At 50.0% G+C, this 23865-nt stretch overlaps 1 protein-coding gene across 1 annotated transcript in view; it reads right to left on the bottom strand.

Annotated features, from left to right (window-relative positions):
• The window catches only part of GALNTL6 (polypeptide N-acetylgalactosaminyltransferase like 6), a 253908-nt gene that overhangs the window by 10591 nt on the left and 219452 nt on the right, over positions 1-23865 (bottom strand). Inside the window, exons 6-9 of the mRNA XM_078602886.1 lie at positions 19492-19675; positions 13174-13291; positions 9025-9132; positions 694-915 (exon numbers count right to left, since the gene is read on the bottom strand). Of these exons, the coding sequence (XP_078459012.1) occupies positions 694-915; positions 9025-9132; positions 13174-13291; positions 19492-19675 (632 nt within the window). The remainder of the gene's footprint in view (positions 1-693; positions 916-9024; positions 9133-13173; positions 13292-19491; positions 19676-23865) is intronic.

The following is a 23865-nucleotide window of genomic DNA, read 5'->3' as shown; positions in this document are numbered from 1 at the left end:
ATGGCGAGCCGGTTAGCATAGCGTGCTACGCTGGCCTCGCAAAGACATCTGAATCTGGCTCGGGTTCAAAAGCAGGGCCGGAGGCGGTGGGGATAATGAAGCATTCATGTCAGTGTGACGTCGGTGTGACGCCGGTGTGATGTCGGTGTGACGTCAGCAGCACGACTCGGCACGGCTTCCCTCCGATATTAGGAAGCCACTGGAGCTAAGCGCTTTCAACTCGAGATTGAGAACTCACCTCTTGAGAGCTGCTTTAAGTGCAGTGGAAAAACAAACCTGGCGCTTCTCGACCCGCAGGGCCCCCCCCCCCGGGCGCGGCTCATGTCGTGCGCGAGTGAGCGGGAACAAAAGAGGCGCCATTGGAACCTCATTTGCCAGTAAAAAATATGATAATTGTTTGTTTACCCTTTTATCTGGCAACAAAACTGACACCTTTTTTTTTACAAGGAGTCATGTTTGCATAGACCACAATACCTGCAGTCATAATGCAAACAAAAAACATAACTCTGATAATGTGCACTGTCCTTGAAGTTGATTGGTCCACACCCAAGACAGCTTTCCTTAGAGCCTAGTCTCACACGCTGTTGGTGGACCAGATGACGCCAAAAGTGTTTGTTGCCAGATAAAAGGGTAAAAAAAACAATTATCAAAAGAGGCGCCGTAAAGTGTCTCGCGCTGCGCGGACGCGGGCACCTCTCCCCAGGCGGCTGCGGGCGGCTCGACGGGCGGGTAGAAGCGGGCCAGGTCCCACGCCACCTCCTGCATGAACCACTTGAAGGAGTGGCAGTTCAGATGGCGCCGCAGCTCCTTCTGGGCGGTGAGGTCGCCGGCCGACAGGTGGCGGTACTCGGGCCGCCGCTGGTACACGAACTCGGCGTATTCGTCCATCCACACCTCCGCCACGCGCTTCAGGTTCTGTCCACGTGCGGGGGGGGGGGGGGTACATGCGCGTGCCGGTCACTGGGTGCCCCCCGCTGTGGATATCAGAAGGTAGAGGGGGTAGCCCTGGTAATTTCTCGCTCTCGCGCCACTGCTGGGACAAGCGTTGCCTCCCGCTAGAGGGAGCTCTCGGGAGTATGTTGGCCGACTCTCGCACGCTGGAATGATGGCTTGGAAGGTGGGAGAACACCCCCTGCTTTCATCTTATTGGTTCTTTCGGTAAAGTCACGTAGAATTGAAATAATAAAATAATAAAAATAAAACATAAAATAATTCTCATGACGTTTCGGCCACAACGCAAGTAGCCGTCCTCAGGTGGAGAGCAGGTCTGTCATTCAGACTCTGTCTCCTCGACAGACCTGTTCTCCACCTGAGGACGGCTGCTTGCGTTGTGGCCGAAACGTCGTGAGAATTATTTTATTATGTTTTATTTTTATTATTTTATTATTTCAATTCTACGTGACTTTACCGAAAGAACCAAGAAGATGAATCCTTGCTGTCACGAAAGCTTTAAATCGAAATATATACCCCCTACTTTGTCTGTCCAACCACATGTGACCAGCCGATCGACTGCGATGAATCCAGTTATGCCGCTGCTTGTGGGGGGGGGGGGATTAAGAACGTCGCGATCTCCGTATTGTTCAGTGTGCTAACTAGTACATCAGGGCCGCAGGGCACCATGGTGGTAAGATGTTAACTACCTCGCCTAGTATACAGGAGGTCGTGGGTTCGATCCCAACCCTGACGCCTGCTGTATATTTGGAGTCTGCATGTTGTCCCCATAGTCGCGTGAATTTTTCTCCGGGTCCTCCGGTTCCCCCCCCCCCCCCCCCCTACATTTAGAAACATGCGTTGAGAGTATTTGGTTGATGTAAATGTCCACGTGATGATAAGCCACTTCGTTGAGCTATCATTTGTGGCCAGGTCGCTTATAAAAAAGAGCTATTGTAGCTTAGTGGACCTTACTTGGTAAAAAAAAATATGTTTTATGTTTTTAAGTTGCAGGGCTGTGACGCCTTAACGCTGGAAGCACATCAATTCTTGGGGACATGCACGCAGTCGTTTTAGGATGTCTGTAGTTTATACGTTTATTCTCTGATATGTATGTACGTATGTTGCACTTCTTTCGCACCGTACATAGTCAACCGCGCAAATGGAAGGTGCGATCTGATTCGTGAGATTTTGTGAATAAAAATGACCGAAATACCGAAGGAGAGTCGGGCAAGGCGACGATGCTTTCGCTGCGGCTGTTCACGGCGACATTCAGAGATATTTTCCAAAAATGTTATTGCAGAAACAAAGCGACAAGTATCGGTCAAGGGGGATGTTTGACCATACTTCACCACACGGTGGTCAGTGTGGATTGGTGGGGTGGGGGGAGCCAGGACTGATTTAGATATCGCTTGCCACCGATGTTGGCTGTTGGTCGGGAATTGAGCTCGGTTCATTCAGCGCGAACCACTGCACCGCCGTTCCACTCGTCGTAATTTATACGGCTGCAAAGTCAGCCCGTAATTATTTGCCGCTGCACAATAAAATAAACGGGGGCATAATCACTGCGCTGTACATCAAAATTACATGATACAATCATGGACACACACACACAATATACACAACATTTACTGCGCAAGACCACCAAAGCGGCAATATTTTAGTACCACGTATGTGCCGGACACGTGGGCCCACGTACACACACACACATATATTCACTAAGGCTTTGAACATGCGGTAGATAATCCGAATAGAGACATAAAACTCCAGTTAAGTAATGCGAATAAAGACGTCCGACTCCTGTGAAGCATAATTAGCCCCAGTTGCACGTGATTATACGACGCGTAGCTTGCATGTGGTGGACCCGCGCATGTAATATTTACTGCGTGAGAGGGCCCCCAAATGGCTGCTCGTTTTCACGAACTCCCACACAACCCTTCAGGCTCCATAATTTGCAAACGGGGCCAAAGGACAAAGACAAAGGTCTGCCCGTGTAGCCTCTAACATACTTTTGGGGCAAGTGCTGTTAGCGAGGAGTGACCTATGAAGGCCGGCACTTGTGGCACACGAGCGCCGGCGGGTGGCCAGTGCCACGAACGCCCGGCAACCTTTGTCTCCCCAGTGGCGATGCTTACGCAGCACAACCAGGCACTAAATTGAGGCTGAGTCGACCAAGGGGAGGCCCAGGACCGGTACAGAAAATCGTCACTGGTATTGACCGTGAGCGGGAATCGAACCTGGGTTGCCGGGTTCATAGCGTGGCGCACTAACCGTTATGCACGAAAAGACAAAGATCACTTATATAGCCTTAACAGACTGTTGGGGAAAGTGCTGTTAGCGAGCACCTATGAAGGCCGGTACGGCACACGAGGGGGTGGGTGGCCAGCACCACGCCCGACCGCCTTTGTCTCCCCAGTGGCAATATTTCCACATCGCACCAGGTACTCATTTGAGGTTGAGTCGACCTAGGGGATGCCTAGAACCGGTTCAGATAATCGTCACTGGTGTTGGCCGTGATCGGGAATCGAACCCGGTTCGCCAGGTTCGCAGCGCAGCGCGCTAACCACTACACCACCGCTCCCCACTACACACACGTGCGTACGCACGAAGGCGATATCCGTGCCGTACCCTACGACAGCAACTCCAGTCCCTTGCGACCCCCCGGCCACGCTTCGCCTCTTCGTGATCACCCGCTCGTCTACATTCGCATGCAAATTTCACCCTCCGCTCAACTCGCAAAAGGCGCCCGATGGCTGGTCATCGCGGAAAGCATCGCCGGAGCGGAGCGGCGACGAGCAGAGTTGGACAGACGCCGTGCGGTGCCACCAGAGGGACCTCGAGGGTCGAGCCCGAAACGTTTTCCACGACGGGGGGGGGGGGAGGGGAGGAGGGGGGTGGTGGCGGCTGCTTCGTGACGGCCACGTCGCCTGTTCTCTTGCTCGCGCGCGCCGATCGATGATCCGATGAAATATCGACGCGGTGAATTTAATTCGTCTTAAGCCGCACGCGTCATTTTACCGGGCAATGCAATGAACGAGATGGGATGATGGCGTTGGCGGCCCCGGGTAGATCGGGGGAGGCGATTCGTTTTTTGACTCTTCCGTCGCAAGGGGGCTGCTCACAATTAGGAGGCATGACAAGCAACATCTCTTTGAGGAACGCTTGCGGACGGGAGGGAACGAAAGAGGACCGAGGGAAAGCCACACGTACGACATGACGAAGCTCAAACACCAGGAGAGATGAGCGAGCGACCTCGCTCTGCAGGAGGGCGGGGGACAGACCCGTGCGTGTAACTCGAAGCTATTCTGTATTTCTTCTTAATCTTACCGGGCAAGTCTCACCTGAGCCGCACAGCTCTTTTTCAGAAGCGATTTTCTGGCCACAAATGATAGCTCAAGCGAAGTGGCTTAGGGGCCATCCATTTAGTAGGTACGCAAAAATCTCTCAAAACTTGACCCCTCCCCCCTCCCTGTACGCAAGCAGACTTTTTACACCCCCACCCACCTGCGTACGTTCGCTTGACCCCCCCCCCCCGAATCCTATAGTTCGGCCGATATTTAATCCGCGCAGAAACGATCAAGGATGAACAATATTAACGTGTTTAAGCAAACAGAAAGTCCACCGCCATACTAACTAATTTGAAGGCCAATGTAGACACATTATTATCGATGCTTCACCACCCCCCCACGTTTCCTATACGTACATTGTCAGTAGACCCCCCATACGCAAGCGTACGCATTTGGGTTAACCCCCCCTCCCCCCTCCATGCGTACGTACTCAATGGATGGCCCCTTATCGTGTGGATATTTATAGCAGGCAAATACTCTAAACGCGAAATGCGTGTTTCTAAATAGGGGGGTGGGGGGGGGGGGAATCGGAGGGACCCAGAGAAAAATTCACACGACCACGGGGCAAAACCACGACCTCCTGTATACCAGGCGAGGGAGTTAACATCTCACCACTCTATTTAAAGCTTTCGTGACTGCAGGGACGTTTCGGCCACAACGCAAGCAGCCGTCCTCGGGTGGAGAGAGGACGGCTGCTTGCGTTGTGGCCGAAACGTCGTGAGAATAATTTTATTCTGTTTTATTTTTATTATTTTATTATTTCCATTCTACGTGACTTTACCGAAAGAACCAAGAAGATGATCTCACCACTCGTGACCCCAGCTCCAGGCTGGCAGGCCATCTTAGCACCCATCAAACCCAATCCCGCCCCCTCCCCCCAGCTGCAGCGTTCAAACGCCGTCCCCACCGAGAGCCCTGCCAAAGCCGGACTCGACGAGAGAGAGGGCCGAAGTCGCCACGGGCAGAGCACGCGGCGGGGCAGTGGCACAACGGCTGCTGCCTGACGCGCCGGTCCACCACACGCTCTGACAGCGGCAACTCAGCGCGCTCACGTTGTCCGACTAAATACGACAAATAACACTGGTCAACACACTTTTTCTGGCATAAGGTATTCCAACGGTTTTAATGTAATTTTGGGGTGCTGATTCCAAATCTGGCATCCGTTTTTGTCTATCACATCAGGTTTTTCGAGATATCAAATATTGCATTTTCAATAAAAACTGGCAGAAGAAAAATATTAAATAAATGTGGATATTTTTCGATTTAAAGCTTTCGTGACTGCAGGGATTCATCTTTTTGGTTCTTTCGGTAAAGTCACGTAGAAGGGAAGTAATAAAATAATAAAAATAAAACATAATAAAATAAAATAATTCTCACGACGTTTCGGCTACAACGCAAGCAGCCGTCTAAATGGGGGAGCTTATAAGCTCCTAGCTTGGCAGTGTCTCATTCTTCACCTGAAGACGGCTGCTTGCGTTGTAGCCGAAACGTCGTGAGAATTATTTTATTTTATTATGTTTTATTTTTATTATTTTATTACTTCCCTTCTACGTGACTTTACCGAAAGAACCAAGAAAATGTGGATATCTACATAAAATGATATTATAAACACACTATCCTAAAAATACAGCACCATATTTAACACTAAAGCAGTCACTGACTCGCAACAACTTGCAATCATAAGTGACAGAGTTAATTTCGAGTAAAATCAATGAAAATGGGGTATGCCGATAGCATAAAAATGATGTGATAGAGCAAATCTGAGATCAGATTTGGAATCAGCACCCTGAAATTAGTCTAGAACAGCTGCAAAAGTCCAGGCCAGAAACAAATGTTTTTTTTTTGTTGATCAGTGTAATCCACTTAAAATGTCGTTTGTTTAAAACAGCAAGTGTATTTGTCGATTGAATACATTGATATAAATGTAATACAATGTATTAAAATGTACTTCACCAGCCCCCCCCTCCTCCTCGTAAGAATATGTTTTACCCATTGCCAATGATCTCCAACAACGCAAGGAGCCTGGCGGAGGGGAGAGAGAAGCGGAGGGGGAAGCGCTACACGACGCCAAAGGCTTGGCAGAGAGAGAGAGAGGACGCTAGACGATGGTGATGATGGTGACGATGGGATGTTGTTCCGCGGACGTGTGCAAGCAGGCGTCCGCCACCGCAATACGAATTCGGCGCGGGATCTGACTCCTCAACGCGGCACGAACCAGCTCGGTGGCCACACGTCCGCTCGGGGAGTGCTGTCTTTGCCGTGAGCCATCTGTTTGTTGCACGCGATTGGGGCGAGGTGGTTGGGGTGGTGGGAGGGGAGTAGCAATGACGCGCGGGATTGTACGATTCTTTAGGGCCCTCTTGCAGATGTGGGACAGCTGCTACGCTCGTGCTTCGGTTAAAGAAACAAAAAAATAAAACAGGCAGTTTGCTCTCGGAGAGAACGGCAGCATCGAGAAGTGGGGGGGGGGGGCAGATATTGATTTTTTTTATTGCTTGGGCCACATGTGGTTAAAGGTGGAATCATAAATCCGACATCAATTTGAAAAAATAAATAAAAATACCGCACCGTCCAGTTGGGAGTCTGCCGCACAATAAGCGAAGGAGCACTTTACCGCTGATGTCAATTAGAAAATAATAGCCACCGATACATGCCGGGGAAATTAAAATAGTTGGAGAATGGCAAATTGGAAGGAAACGTGAGTTATTACTTTATTTCTAACATAATAGAATATGCCATGACAATATTGGCAAAATACTTGTACGAGTGAACACGAACACAGCCGAGGTTGGAGAGCCGGGCTATCAGCTCACGAGCTGAAATTCCATTCAAGGTTGAATTGACGCACCCTCTTATTATCCCCGTTGCCATTTGTACCTTTGCTGCCGTAGTTATCATCAGTGTCTGAATCTCCACCATTGCCGTCATGATCACCATCATCATCATCATCACAGCCATAGTAATCACTGTCATCATCATTGTCATGATCATGCTCATCATGCTGTCTATAGGGTCAGTAAAGAGAGCACAATGCATGGCAGTGTTTGTCGTACTGACTGATAATTCAGCCCCCTCCAGGGATGTGCAATATCCATCACGGCAAAGAGGTCAGCAACAGAGATAAACTCAGAATCAGAATATTTATTCATCCTTGGAGTCATCCGACGAGCTATGAATCTCTTTTTCACTCTGCTCAACACACACTAAAAGAGCATCGCGGCACGTGCCACACACTCACGCGTACGGCAAAACCGCACCTATGTACACCCAGAGACATGGTCAACACACAGACACATTTAAATCTGGCAATCTGACTGACAATCCCAGCCTCAAGTGTCGCCGTGCAGATTTACCCAAGGAGAGATATCATTCGAGATTTGAAGCCTTAGTGACCGCAGGAATCCATGCTCTATGGTTCTTTCGGTAAAGTCACGTAGGTAGAAAATAAAAATAGAAATAAATCACGACGTTTCGATTGCAACACAAGCAATCATCATCATACCTACGTGACCTTACCGAAAGAACCAGAGAGTATGAGAGATACATTTAGATTTAAAGCTTTCGTGACTGCAGGGATTCATCTTCTTGGTTCTTTCGGTAAAGTCACGTAGAACAGCCCTGTTCTTCACCTGAGGACGGCTGCTTGCGTTGTGGCCGTTGTGGCTGAAACGTCGTGAGAATTGTATTTTATTATGTTTTATTTTTATTATTTTATTACTTCCCTTCTACGTGACTTTACCGAAAGAACCAAGAAGTATGAGAGATATCATGTTGCGTTGGAGGATTGCCCCCGATGGCTCACCCTGTTCTCACTCGCAGGAACTTTGTCGGTAGACGGGGGCGCGAACAACGTCGCGAAAGACAAACAACAAGGAGCGAAAGGGTCCTCTCTCAGCAAAGTGGAGTTAGGGGCTATGGGTATTGGAAGGGTGAGTACTCGTGGCTTATTGACGAGCTGGTTACGGTTAGGGTAGAGCTAGTACTAATGGCGAGTTCGTTGGTTAGGGGTGGCATTTGGTGCGCTAGCTGGCAAGGGTGAGGGTAGGGCTAGTTATAGTGTTCTAGATTTGAAGCTTTCGTGACTGCAAGGATTCATATTCATGGGTTTTTTCGGTAAAGTCACGTAGGTAAAAATAAAAATAAAATAAAAATCACGACGTTTCGGAGGCAACACAAGCCTCCGTCTTCAGGTGGAACCGTCACAGCACGCTCGCTGTATCAAGTAAAGACGGAGGCTTGTGTTGCCTCCGAAACGTCGTGATTTTTATTTTATTTTAATTTTAACCTACGTGACTTTACCGAAAAAACCCAAGAATACCAGTGATAGTGGCTGGTAAGTTGGTTGGCAAGTGTGAGGGGGTAGAGCTCGCATTTGGTTGGCTGGTGTGCTCCATCCAACCTGCTGACCCCTGGCTCCCCAAGTCCTCGGCATTTAGCTGCACGTGCTGGGGAGCTCCTTGAGGAGCTGAGCACCGGGGTCCGGGGACGCCCGTGGCAACGTTCAGGAGGATCACGCGGAAGCTTCGAGCGGCACGCGGAGCGAAGAATCGCGCCGGACACAATCGTGGCCAACGACGCGCGGCGCGAAACGAAAAACACGCCAGAGAGTCCACGCAGCGCAGCCGCGGAAGGAAGGGAAAAAACAAAAATGGAAAATAAAAACCCCCTTGGGCAATAACGTACTGCCTCTTTCAGCCTTCACCATGCTCGGTTTCCGGTGTCCGGTGCGTTTTTGTTTTGCTTTTACCTTGGCCAGGCTCGTCCCCGCAGGCACTTTGTACGGCACGTACTTGCGGTAGATGTGCCCGACCCGCGAGCACGGCACGTCTTCCATACGCCCGCCGCACATCCAAACCTTGGAACGGCAGGGGATGGGGGGGGGGAAGAGTGTGAGATGGGGGCGGGGAGCGGCGGGGAGGTGGGAGGACGAGGTGATAAGAAAGCAGTGACCTTATCGAGCGGTCGGACGGGGACAACGTGGGCTGTGGCGTCTTCAAAAGAGACTGGCGATGTCGGTCCACGAAGACAAACGTCCAAAATGCGCACGACAGAGGGAAGGCGCGAAAGGCCGTCGATGGATTGAGCCGGTGATCGGTAACGCAGGTGAAAGTTACGAGTAAGCAAACTCGACACAACGTATGTCTTGATGATAAATTTGCAGTTGCAAGGAAACTGTACGCGAGCTTTGTAAGTAAACAAAATAGCTGGTGATGCTGCATCAGAAGCATCCACACATTCGTCACAATCGCAAATAACAGTGCCGTAAAAAGGCAATGCATACACGTGCTATGAAGAAGGGCCATTGCTCTGAAACGTCGCCACTTATATATTATTTTCCCTTTAAGGCAGAGGCACTGAAGAATGTTGATTTAGATTTTGTTATTTGTGCTTGTGGACCACTTGCCACGCAACAACAACATCACCAAATAATGCGTCTCATGACAAATCTATCGGGGTTACCTTGCAACTGCAAATATGCACAGTGATCAAGATCCTGGCTATGCACAATCGAGCTCTGGAAAACCACCCATCTTGTGGGCTTTCAGCCTGTCTCTGAGAAGCGGTCACACTCAGACGCCCATATAGCATTGCATTGCATCATGCCTTCTGTGCACGGTGGGAATTTTGATCACAAGGGTCGCCGTGCCTTCGGTCGTCTTTTATCCATTTATGAAACGCACCGCACCCCGCCTCCACCCCCCCATTAATTTAAAATAAAACCACGGATCCGGCCCTTGAGACACCTGTGGCACGCGACAGCTCCGCTATCATTTTGCCACCTGCTCATTCTGTCATCTCCCTCCACTGTGTGCGGTGGATGAGTAGCGGCGGCAAGCGCCATGGAGCGCAGCGATAACAAGTAGGCTGGGGCAGTACCAGCGGTTGGGCGCGACTGCGAGGGGAGATTAAGGCGGAAGCCAGCGGTGGCTTGCAGTCGTGTCATTGGCATGCGCGATCTGTCAAGAAACGAGTGGCGTGAGCTCAGCCCCAAGTGGGGCACAATGTGCGCATGTGAAGTGGGTGCGCGCACACGCACGCAACGACCACGACCGCCCGTCCATCTGACGTGCTGTGGGCACGAGCCCGTTTGATAACGCGCGTGGCACAAACGCGCATGAGGCCAAGATTCCCCGTATAGCTGTAAAAAAATATTGCCGGGGCACGGTGAAGCGGGAGGGCCGGCGAAGGCGGTGGGGATGTGTTGAGGTGGGGGCAGATTTCGCGTTGGACATTGCGAGAGGTCACGGTGGGTCGCGGCGGCAAACGGGCACGGCAAGAGAGTTGAAAAAATAGGAAACAAGGAAAGGCTCTCGCGAGAGCGTCGCTCCATTCAAAGCAATGGCACGATCATTCAGCGACTGCAGGGAAATGCTCGTGGAACAAGCAATCCCGCCGGTTGTGCACAACGCACATATCAAATAAAGCATAAATAAGTAAACTGGAAGGAAAAGAAAACAACGACGACGATGAAGCATAAAAAAAAAACGACACGTGCCGAGAGAACCAGTTATTTTTTTACGCTGCATTCACCTTGAGATGCATCAACAAAGATCCCTCGGCCAATTTGACACGAGCTGCCGGCAGAGCGGCTCGCAGACCCTGCACCCAGTGCCGGATGATCCTCGTAGCAAAAGTAGCTGCACATGCTACGGGCCCCGCACTTTCAAGGGCCCCGCGCTGAATGCTTTCAAGCTATCAATTCCGGTTTAGTGATTCTGCACTTGCTCTATTACTATAGTACTATACCACCTTCAACTTTTATGAACGACTGAGTGTTTAAGGTTAGCGATCTGTTGTATTAATTATCTGGCTGTATAGCAAATGAAAACATACAATTACTTTACCGTGCAAGTTAAAAAAATTGTGTTTAAATATTTGTATTGTTTTATTTAGGGCCCCTTTATAACATAATATGCTACAGGCCCCGCACTAGCTTGATTCAGCACTGCCTGCACCCCACGGCGTCGGTGGAAGAGGCGACGGCGGGCGACAGATTTTTGTGAACGGCGCTCAGAATTAACGTGCCAAGCCTCGCAATTCCGCCACCCCCCACCCCCCCTACCCACCCACCCACCCTGAGCACCTCTTGGCCCCCGAAATTCCCCCTTAAATTCATGTGTCACATCTTAGCACGCGCGGTGACCAAGGAAGCGGCAAAAAAAAAAATCAAGGGAAAAGACGAGCCAGAGGGGGGGGGGGAGAGAGAGAGAGAGGGATGTAGTGGCGGGGAAGGGGAGGGGGCGCAGAGAAGGGGGGGGGGGGCAGCCGCAGAGAAGGTGTGGGAGTGAGAGGGAACGGGATAGAGGGATGGTGGCTTTCATTGCAGGTGCGGTGATTACATTTTTTTTTAAGTGGTCTCTGTGGCCACAAGACAGAAAGAACAGGATTAACATTCAGCTCCCCGACTCCCTTACTCCCGCTCTCTTGTCGTCCCTCAGTTTCCCCGTCCCTCACCCACTCAGCCCTTAACCAAGAATGAGGATGGATGTTGCCATTTGCAGCGCGATTTTTTTTTTATTTCAGACTGGGGAAGAAACAAATGTTGGGAGAGAATAGTGGAGCAAGGAATGATAGCGGTAACAAGACATATCTCTCTCCGAGGTGGAATTCACGCAAACCCACTCTGATCAATACCAATTTGGTTCTGGCACTAACTGCAAATCTAACCCTTGTAATCAATGTCGAGATCCTTTATGTGCGGTTCTTTTAGCGAAAAAATAAATATATATACACACACACCACGGATGTATAATACAACATTAGGATGCCGAGCAGAGCAGGCAATCCCAAGACGGAATTGCGATGCACATGATTTAGCGACACGGTCCCTCCAAGTTTCGAGAGGATAGTTCTGGTGCCAGGCATCGCTTCAAGAGAAAATACACACACGAGCATTATTTATTCAGGAAAGCCTCAATGAGTCTCAGGACTCCTCTATCAGGAGGGCCCCAGCTGCATTAGGGTGCTCTGCCAATTCCATTGCCGAGCGTATGAGGGACACACACTCAATATCCGCAGGTATTATCGAGTCGCGTACAATACGTGGTGGAGATTGTGGGTTGCGATGACAATGATTGTGGATTTGGCGGCGGTCATGATGGCGATCGTCATCAATTTGCATGTTTACGATTTGCTTCCCCAATGATTCAATGCAGTTTCACGGTTTCAGGGTCTTGATTTGTTTTAAATTCTATTTTGTCTCGTTTTTACCTCGCCGTTTGTGTCGCCTCTTTTTTCTTCCCCTGTCTCGTTTGCACGGTTTGTAATGTCAGCCTAAATGGAACATTTGCATAACATCTGCATACATTTTTTATAATAGCTTTACACACCTGATTCCATGCATGTAAGATGAGCACAGGAATTACGAATGATGAGTTTATGCTGCACAACACGACTAGTGTCAATCGACTGCAGGATGAAGGCCTCCCCCTTCCGTGTCGATCTTGGAGTCGTTTGACCACACATTACCACGCTGGTCAGCGCAGATTGGTGAAAGGGGCACCTAGGAAAGTGTCAGATCTCACTCGGTACTGATGCTAGCCGTGGCCAGGGATCGAACTTGGGTCGCAGGGTTCATAGCGCAGTGCGCCAAACCACTGCAACACCGAGCTGCCAATAAAAACAGCCTGCCGATGATGATGGCGAGGATGACGCTCCGTTAATCACGATGAAAGCATGAAAATTACGACAGTTTTATGATGTATTTCCGTCGTTTGGCACGGTGTCCGCCGTTGTGCCGCACATCTGGAAGCTTCTTCGGGAACTCGGCTCCTGGCACGTTGAGCGAAACGTCGGACAGTAGTAATGTCGATGACAACAATGACATCTAAACCGACAACTAAGACAATGTGGTGGCAATGACAAAGGCGGTGATGACAAAGGCTTTTGTCTGCACCTTGAAGGAGATTTCGTACTGCTCCCCGCCCCAGATGTCCAGGCCCGGGTCGTAGGCTCCGAGCTCGTAAAACCAGCGGCGATCGATGGCAAACAGCCCACCGGCCATCACGGGGGACCTGCGCACGCCACGCATACCACGGCACAACGAGGCCAGGTCAGTCATCACGCCACGCGTACCACGGCACAACGAGCCCAGCGCAGACATCACGTCACAGCGTAGTAACCAGATCGCCCACCTCAACAAGGTGACAGGATTATATTTTGATTTAAAGCTTTCGTGACTGCAGGGATTCAGGGATGATTGCTTGTGTTGCAGTCGAAACGTCGTGAGAATTTTTTGTTGTTTTATATTTATATTATTTTATTATTTCTCTTCTACGTGACTTTACCGAAAGAATCAAGAAAATAAGGTGACAGGACCTCGCTGTCCACTAAGCTGCGGGTGCCCCATCACCCGCCATGGCAGGAGGGCTTTGATCCCTTGCCACGGCCAGAGAGGTGATCATCAGCCATGGCATAGCCACCCAATCACCCACGATCGTAGTTTTGTTGAGCTAGGTGAGAATGCAATAGACCGGCACAGTCTTGTCTGCAAGATAGACCCGGATCATTAATCTGCCAGGAAGGGGTGGCTGATTGCTATGTATTGTGATCCAAATTGAGTAATTTGCGGTTAATTTGCGAATTTGGCAAGTTTGGGCACTGACGCTGGCACGTAATGGCCTTCCCCTTGTGAACTACGTCAGGGGATCTTTAGAATGCACGCACCGCAAATCCGACAGCACGTCATGCTATCGGGGTGATTATTCCACACCGCAGTATTAACCAGGGCGTCCGCTGTCATTCGAACCGTGAACGTCCGGAGTGACTAGCGGCGAGCCGCAGTGCTGCCGCTGGGCCGCGTCGCCGCCCCTGTCGCGGTAAGAAGGCCGAGCGATTTGCACCATGGGGTCCTGTGACATGTCTGGCCCTGGTAACCCATTGATGGCGACTGGGGTAGTAAATTAGAGTTCATAATCTATTTCGATTTAAAGCTTTCGTGACTGCAGGGATTCATCTTCTTGGTTCTTTCGGTAAAGTCACGTGACTTTACCGAAAGAACCAAGAAGATTCATAATCTATGTTAATAATTTGCGCCTATCGTCAAAACAAAAAATAATCAATGGCAAGCTGGGGCGCAGCGACGTCGCGATGCGCAGCAGATGCTATCGTTCCCGAGGTCCAAAGAGCCGGACGAAGGCACCCTTAACGTCATTAGGGTTTGGCGTTAATGCCCGAGGCTCAGAGGAGCCGGCCGAGGCACATTTAGGATTCCCACGTGTGAGTGTGAAATTGCCCAAAGGCTGAGAAAGGGTTAACGATAAAAAAAGTCTTGTGCTTCAGTGTTAATGCTCGAGGCTCATGAAGCCAGAACAAGACGCATATATGATTTTCAGAGTTTAGTATTAATGCCCGAGGCTCACAGAGACAGACCGAGGCACATTTAGGATTCTCAGCAATCATTCTTTATGCTTAAGGCTCACAATTCATTATATTGAGAGGAGCATAGGTTGCGGGGAATCACCGCCTACCTAGCATGTAATGAGGCTTTGCCGAGTCTTCAGGACTACGCTGCAGTGTTCGACATGAAAGTCCAGTACCCAAAGAGACCCCCGCATACATAAGGTAATGAATCCTCAACTTCCTGGACAGACAGATTCAACAATGCATTGCTGAACTATCATCTCCCCCGTCACCTTGCAGCCCACACCTGAAATACCTGGGATACACATCCAGGTACTCGCGAAGCTCACACCTGCTTAGCTACTAAATCAGACGCGGTCAGGCGCGTGCAGGGTGATTTAGCCGTGAGCATTTGGAGTTGGCGATGCTTGATGAATACACACGTCAAGACGATGACACGTATAAAGCTGACGATTTAATAATGACGATGATGTAGGTGGCCGTGGTGATGATGGGAAAAAACAGTACATTCGTCTTTACGTGTCGATTATGTTTGATTAAGTGTGCTAATTAATTTGCGTGCAGGATTCGTCGCCTTCCGTTTCAAATCATTAATGCGGTCAATCATCCAGAATTAATTCTGACAGGCGACTGTCAGACACCTCTGCCTGGGGTCTTGGTGCGTGAGATCAGGCATCAGCAGGGACGGAAGCCAAGCAGTAAAAGGTGGCCGTTCCGAAAATAACATATACACTCACGTGCTAACAGAGTGTGGGCAGATGGGGGGGGGGGGGGAGTAAATAAAACTAACTTGGGAAATATAAATAAAATAAAAAAGAAGCTGAATTGAAATCAAACTTGCCCTTTCTGAGCGTGAAGGAAAAAATGCTATCGTGGGTCCTGCTTAAATGATTTTCCTTTCTGCCAAAATGCCTCGGACAAAACAAAAACCAAAGGAGCCAACCGTGCAAAACGGAACAAGCTACCTGCCGCACAAAATCATTTATCTTGCTTCCATTTCTTTTTCTCTTTGGTATTTTCAAACTAAATTCAACTCCTGGGCAAGAGCAAGGGCATTCTGTTTACACAACATGACACGCCACACACCCGGCTCAAGAGTACACAGCTGAGCACGGGCCCCCTGCGCTACGTGCTCCCACACGGCCGGTGCAAAACACAAAAGATCCCGCACAGGTAGCCAATGCGGGCTGCTGGGGCACGTGCTGTCAGCGAGCATCAGCACCGATGAAGGCCGTGCCACGGCGCGCGAGGGGGGTGGGTGGCCAGCACCACTCCCGGCCGCTTTTTGTCTTCCCAGCGCTGATATTCGCCGAAGTTTCGGGAGACCCAGGACCGGTTCATATATATTCGCCACAGATGTCGGCCGTGATCCAGAATCGAACTTGGGTCGCCAGGTTCGTAGCGCTCGGTGCTAACCAATATGCTACTACTGCCCCCCATGCAGTAGTGCACATGACACACACACGCAGCGTTCGTGCATACAGAGATCCAGCGTTGGGGTTAAAACAAAATAGTTCTCGTTTATTCCACCCTCCCCCCACCCCCCCAATGTTATTCAAATTGTGCTCCTGATGTTACATCACGAGATGATAAAATTTACATTCAGAACAATCGCAGAGAGCAATGCACCGCCGTGTTTCCTCCCACGTAAAGCCAAGACAAGTGGCCATATATCGTAAAAGCTTAATTGCCCTCATTATTAAGCGAGACGTGTACCGTAGAGCAACAAAGGTCCGTGGACTGGTAGCGTGGACCTAAACCGCGGTGATCCCCCTGCGTCAGGGGTGGACCAACGCCGGCTCGCCAGTCCCAGGATGCGGCTCTCCGGCAGTGCGGCTCGGCCGAGACGCGGCGATAACGTTCCACTTTTCAAAGCAACCTCATGCGAGACGGGCAGGAAATAAAAAATAAATCTGTGGAAGCGCGAGTGGCCTGGGGCAACTCCTCGCTTGCAGGCCCCGGCAGAGCCCAGATCACGAGCACTCCCGTGGGCGCTCCCGCAGATTTCTGAACTCAAAATCTCTACAAACCAGGACGAGCGAACCGGCTGAGTGACCGCTCCCACGTCACCCGCTCAGCCCATACAAGCGCATGCGCCCTCAGCTTCTCTCCATCACTCGCACCAAACATATATATGTATATATATATAAGTTGGAGCGCTTGTTCCGTGCAGATGCACGATGGGTAAAGTCGTCGGTATCTTGCGGCCCTCAGCCGCATGAAGATCTTAGCGTGCCGCTTTAAGGGTCAGGAGGTTTTTCTCCGGGTCCCCTGGTTTCTGCCGCAGTGGCTAGGAGGTGTTAACTACCTGGCCTGATATGCAGCAGGTCGTGGGTTCGATCCCCCACCCTAACGCCTGCTTTAATATCTGGAGTTTGCATGTTCTCTCGTTTGTCCCGTGCAATTTTTCTCTGGATCCTCCGGGTTTTCCCTCCACATTTATGATCAACATCACCCGTTGAAGAGTTTTGGCTGCGATACATTACCACGTGATAAGCCACTTCGTTGCGCTATCATTTGTGGCCAGGTCACTTCTGAAAAAAAGAGCTATATAGCTCAGTGGGGCCTTACCTGGGTTAAAACAAGGAAATAAATAAGTAAAAATTTTCGTCATTTAGTTTTTTCTTTGACGAGTTTGGCTGCCCCATCACGAACGTGAACCCACTCTGCAGTGCGTACCTGATTCTGGGAGTTGCTTTTCCGATTGTCACTCTCCTAAGTTCCCCCGTGCAGAAACGAGTACCAATTTTGACGAAATGTCAGGATTCGTGCATTACCAGTGTGGCTATGGCTATGGTTACATTTGCAGTCAGTCACAGGCTTTGTATGAGCGCTATAGCATTGGGCACGAGCGTTTGAATAGTCGGCTAAATGCTGGGTTACAGTTACTGACAGCATTAACGACAGTGTTTGGGATTAGCATCATAAAGTGAGCATTAATGTTGTGGGCAGACGCTGGGGTACAGTTGAAGTATTGGAAAATGACGGCAGGAAACTCCTTGACGGGAACACACTTCTTTTATTAAATCTTGACTTGTAACAATACAACGCGTGGCCTCTCTTCTTCACAATGCGGTCACCATACAACGGTACAACTCGTGACCTCTTCTTCTTCACCCTACGCTTCTCTTGACTCTCTGGATTCTGTGCTGCTGGCTCTCTGTGCCTCGTGTAGACTCCGCGCCTCGGCTACACTCTTCTCTCGCCTCGTGTAGACTCTGCGCCTCTGCTACACTCTCCACTCGCCTCGTGTAGACTTTGCATCTCTCTCTCTGGCTACACACTTACATTACTCAGCTCGTGTAGACCGTTCTCTCTCGCTGGCTACACACTATACATTACTCAGCTCGTGTAGACCGTTCTCTCTCGCTGGCTACACACTTATACCTTACTCTCCTCTATTCTCCATTACTCTCCTCTACTCTCCATTACTCTCCTCTACTCTCCCTTACTCTCCTCTCCGGGCTCTATCTCTGCACCTTCGTCTTCATTCTTAGATGGTTCCACTTCTGCCCCCTGCTCCTCTGTGCATCACCTTATATACCTCTTCTTCCCGGGAGACGGAGCGGATGCGGACCTCAACGTCGGCACCGCTCCTCAGTTACCCAATCCCCACGCGCTATCCCTACGATCCGGTTCCGCTCAGCGCGTGTTTCCACTCCCCGACCAATCACACCGCGCTGCTACCCGATCACTCCCTCTGGGCGCGTCACCGGCACACAGCCAATCAGCAGCACTACCCCCACCCGCGCACTGACGCCTGCTCCTCCCCGTCAGCGCGCGTCACTACACACACACCCGTACATACGCGCTGGCACACGACATATACACCCAGCGCGTATCACCACTACACAGTTATGGCAAGGATGATAAGGATTGGGATTAGTATGGGTGTTGTGGGTAGATACTGGGACACAGTTATTGCCAGGATTATTAGCCTGAGAGCCATAGTTAGCATTAGTGTCAAGGTTAGACAGCTGGGTTAGAGTTATTGCCAGGATTAGTATGAGTGTTGGGATTAGCACCACAGTATTAGCATTAGTGTCATGGGTAGACACTCGGGCACGGTTATTTCTAGGATTAGTTTTAGTGTTGGGAATAGAGGCATCGTTTCTATTATTGGCACGGTTAGAGCCCAGGATTTGTATGAGTGTTGGAATTACCATCATCATTTCCCGGTATTCCAAGACAGTCTGCTCCGTGAGTACTAACCAGGCTCAATACAGTTGCGCTGTGTAGCCCTGTGTGTCGTACGTACGCGTACGTACGAACTTCTTTCGCACCGCACGTAGCCAACGGCGTTCATCGGAGGTCGCGCAAAGTTCGACGCTTCGCTCGACGCGCCGGGAGCTTCTCCGGGGAACAGAAGCTCCGGGCGCGCGGTGCCAAGCGTCGTTGCGTCGAGCCCAACAGCACGCGGAAACGAACCGCGCGACCGCCTCGGAGGGCGTGCGCAACCCCCGCTCGACTTCCAGGACCCAGGGAAACCGGTGGGGTGCTCGCTCTGAGCGAATTCAAGTCGAAGGCGGGCCGAGGCTGCTCACGTCAGAGTTCGGGGGTCCGGTGTTCGGGTTGAGACTAGGATTTGGATTGTCCACCTTCGATGGGCGATAAAACCCAAGACACATCGAGGGGAGGGTGAACATCTTGCACCACCGATTGGTGGGGAGAGCGACCTTTAAATGCGTCGTGCCGAGTGGCGCGTGCTATTGTCGTTATCATTACGCAACTGACAAACAAAAACGGTACTTCATAGTCCGGGGATGACGTGCGGATGTCCCTGGACGGCGACCTCAGAAAGACAACAAACCTGGGAAAACCAGGACAGGTGGCACAGCCGGCCGAGACTCACTCGAAGGGATCGCTGGGGTCTGGCCGCTGGAGTTCCGTGGGGATGGGGATGCGCTTGTAGTACATCTCCCAGTCGAAGGCACCGCGCATGGCATCCCCCGCCTGCGTCTCGTAGCCAAAGTGGTCGTGGTTGATGACGTCGATCATGGGGCACACGACCGTGCGCCGGTCCTTGGCAATGCGGTCTGCAGGGTAAAAAAAAACACAAATAACCACACAGGTAAGACAAATGGTTGGATAAAGAAAGGATGGTCCAAAATTCCACTGCTAGACTTTGCACATCGCACTGATATTCCGAGCGCTTCACTGGCTCCCAATACAAACCCGGATACATTTCAAGATTTTCCGTGGGCCGACCCCTGACTGCCTGCCTGTCCCCTCTCATCTCACTCTACTCCCCTCCACGCACTCTCCTACCTCTCATCTCACTCTACTCCCCTCTACACTCTCTCCTACCTCTCCTATTTCATTTACTGTAACTCTATTCCCATCCACCCCACCCTCCTACCTCTCCCATCTCACTCTACTCCCCTCCACACACTCTCCTACCTCTCATCTCACATCTCACTCCACTCCCCTCTACACTCTCTCCTACCTCTCATATTTCATATACTGTAACTCTGTTCTCATCCACCGACCCTCCTACCTCTCCCCTCTCATCTCACTCTACTCCCCTCCACGCACTCTCCTACCTCTCCTCTGTCATCTCACTCCACTCCCCTCTACACTCTCTCCTACCTCTCATATTTCATATACTGTAACTCTATTCCCATCCACCCACCCTCCTACCTCTCCCCTCTCATCTCACTCTTCTCCCTTCCACGTACTCTCCTACCTCTCATCTCACTATTCTCCTCTCCACTCTCCGACCACATTGCCTGGCAAGGTGGGCGACCCGCACGCTCGGCAACCCCAACTCTGCGTGATCCGCCAACCCCCCCAATCCCCGCACCCCTTCACGTCGGAGACACTCGCAAACGCGCATTCTTGCCGCCGCCGGCGGCAGCGTCTCGTTGAAAAACCAATCGCGCGCCGGAGACACAGTGCTAATTATTAATTGGACGCGGTTATTTACATTTTTATGCATTCGCTCGTGCCCATCGATTTCCCTAACCGTTTTTAGATTTAAAGCTTTCGTGACTGCAGGGATTCATATTCTTGGTTCTTTCGGTAAAGTCACGTAGAAGGGAAATAAAAAAATAATAAAAATAAAACATTATAAAATAAAATTCTCACGACGTTTCGGCCACAACGCAAGCAGCCGTCCTCAGGTGAAGAAACAGAGCTGTCGGAAAGACAGCGTCCTAATGGCCCCTAACCATGCCAGAAACGTGCGACGGCTTCTGCCCACGAGCGCCTTGCTCTGTGGCGAGGCACGGGCGGAGACGTGGGGGTCACGCCACTCACAGACAGCGCCCGCGTCGCAATCTACACCGCTTGTTTGTCCAACGCATTCTATTGAAACGACATTTATTAATTTTCATTCATATTTTTTCGCTATATAGCGACCTGCCCACAAATGATTGGTTAACGAAGTGGCTCGTCACGTGGAAATTTATAGCAGCCAAATAATCTGAGCGCGTGTTTCTAAATGTGGACGGAAAAACCGGAGGACCCGGAGAAAGATCCACGCATCTAAGGGGAGAGACACGCAAACTCCAAATATGCAGGCGTCAGGGTAGGTTTCGAACGCACGACCTCCTGCGTACCAGGCGAGGCAATTAACATCTCGCCACCGTGGCGCATTGATGGCTGTGTCAATGCTGCATCCGCACGGCGGCACCCACGCAAAATTCACGTGCCGGAGAAATTTCTATTTTTCATGCATTACGGTGTCTCATTTACCAACGAGGGAGGGGGCAGCAAATGTGTTTTAGCAGCTTTGTCGAGACGCGGGGGCAAACCAGAATATATGCGGAGAGCCACGCGTCGCTGCAAGGCATTTTAATACTTCTAAAAATATATATATATCAGCGTAAACGATCATCTTTTAACAGAGAATGTCTACATCAGTGGACACCGCCGGGTGAAATAAAGCTCCGGTCGATTTTAAGTAATTGTTAAGTTGAATAAAAAAAAGTGAAAAGCGATTAGTCCGTTTCATTAATTGGACTGTGCCTTGGCAAGCGGCTTTTATCGAGCGCATTCATTTTTTTTGACAGTGGGGCTTGAGGATACGGTGAGACGCAGTGTGACATATTGGGGATACAGTGAGACACGGTGAGACACAGAGAGACACAGTGAGACACGGTGAGACACGGTGAGACATGGTGAGGCACAGTGAGACACGGTGGGGACACAGTTCGACATAGAGAGACACACTGGGGACACAGAGAGACACGGTGGAGACACAGTGAGACATAGTGGGGATACAGTGAGACACAGTGAGACACGGTGAGACACGGTGAGGCACAGTGATACACGGTGGGGACACAGTTCGACATAGAGAGACACACTGGGGACACAGTGAGACACAGTGAGCGTGTCCCCACCACGAGAGACACGGTGGGGACACGGTGGAGAGACGGGGACGTGGGCCCCCGTCGCTTCTGTCTGGTGGCCACAGCGGGGCTCCGTGCGGCTCTGGACGGGGTGTTCCATCCAACAGCAGCTGTTCCAAAACGCATCTCCCCAGCCGTAGGAACATCTCCCTTCAGGCAGAACGGACTGCGGCGGGCGATCTGTCATCTCTGGTCAGCACTCTCACCCTCTGCTTGGTGTGTTTTTTTTTTTCAGGCGCACGTTTGTTTGCGTTCATTTCTTTCCTGTCTTTGAGGACCTCTCGCTAAAAACGTTCGTGCGAATGATGATTACTGTTATTGTTGTTGTATGTGTGTATGTTTTATGTAATGCGGGCCTGCAACGATCGATTTGTCAATTAAAAGTCGATTCCTATGCCGTACGAGACGTGCATCGTGTCATGCGTGTGAGGATTGATTGTTTTACGATTCATGCAAATTAAATGCAAATGATAATGCTCATGGTACATTTAGCCTAATGCGGTAAACACAACTACACTAATGAGAGAGAGAGAGAGAGAGAGAAAAACAACTACAATAAATGATATAAATTGTGGAGTAAAACTGAGAATACAATTAGAAACAATTCCTGAATGTATTCACGATCCGAAATTGTGCCAACAGAATCACCGGGGGGAGGGTGAGAGGAAGCGGCGGTGAGTCTTTAAAACCCGAGTATTACTTCCATAATGAGCCAAGAACGTCTGTTTGTGTGTAACGCGCGTGACGTCACTCCACATGCCGCACCCCCCCCCCCCCCCGTCATTATTAATATGCATGAGCGGGTGGTTTTTTACAGAAAAATTTTTTTACGGAAATATTTTTTTTCGCAAATTCGCTTTAAGTTTGACGTTTCTTTATTGAAAGTGAATCTAATACATTATTCTACGCAGCAACAAAGTCGATTTGGTGTCTTTATTTATTTCTTCAGCACTTGAGACAAAAGGTAAGTCTAATTTATGCTTCTACATTATGGTAAAATAGACATTTCTCGGTGATTTTCCAGATATTGTATCGATTTCCAATTTATTTCAACCCCAGCGACCGAAAGCAGAAGAGAATAAAGTATCAGAGCAGTGAATTTGAACAAATTGAAGGTCAGTTATATACAGTGCTACAGTGACATGAAGTGAGGTGTTTTATGATGTAGTTTCGTGCAAGAATCACTGCCATTAATGCAGTGCTACAGTGAACTGCAGTGAAGTGTTTGCTCACGTACTTTTGTACAAGATTCACTGACATAAAATTTACACAAGATACAACTATACTTCGCTCAATTTTTTCTTAAATATTACAGCTTCCGTCCCGGGACGGCCAAAGCAGCTGCTATTGTATAATAAGCAGAGGTGGGACAAAGTCATTGTTATGCAAGTCCAAGTCGAGTCGCAAGTCATCAAATTCATGACTCGAGTCTGACTCGAGTCCAAGTCACATGACTCGAGTCCACATCTCATAGGTGGGACAAAGTCATTGTTATGCAAGTCCAAGTCGAGTCGCAAGTCATCAAAATCATGACTCGAGTCTGACTCGAGTCCAAGTCACATGACTCGAGTCCACACCTCTGATAATAAGTAAGTTGTAAACATTTATCCGGTCATCCTTGCAGCTACTTTTGGCTCGCCATCGAACAAAGACGGCCACCGCATCGCGCGGCGCTTGCAGATGCGCTTCTGCGGCCGTCTGGAACGCTCTTCCCCTCCGATATTATGAAGCCACTGTGAGCCCACTTCCGCGATTGTTTATTGCTGTGGTTGTCCCACCTGATGACGGACGCTTGTGTTGCGCCCGAAACGTCGTGATTTAATTGATTTTATTTTCTACCTACGTGACTTTACCGAAAGAACCAAAGAGTATGG

Source organism: Lampetra planeri, chromosome 19 (assembly GCF_965212315.1).
Source record: "Lampetra planeri chromosome 19, kcLamPlan1.2.h2, whole genome shotgun sequence".
NCBI classification, from domain to species: Eukaryota; Metazoa; Chordata; class Hyperoartia; order Petromyzontiformes; family Petromyzontidae; genus Lampetra; species Lampetra planeri.
This window is presented reverse-complemented; position numbering and strand designations above follow the sequence as displayed.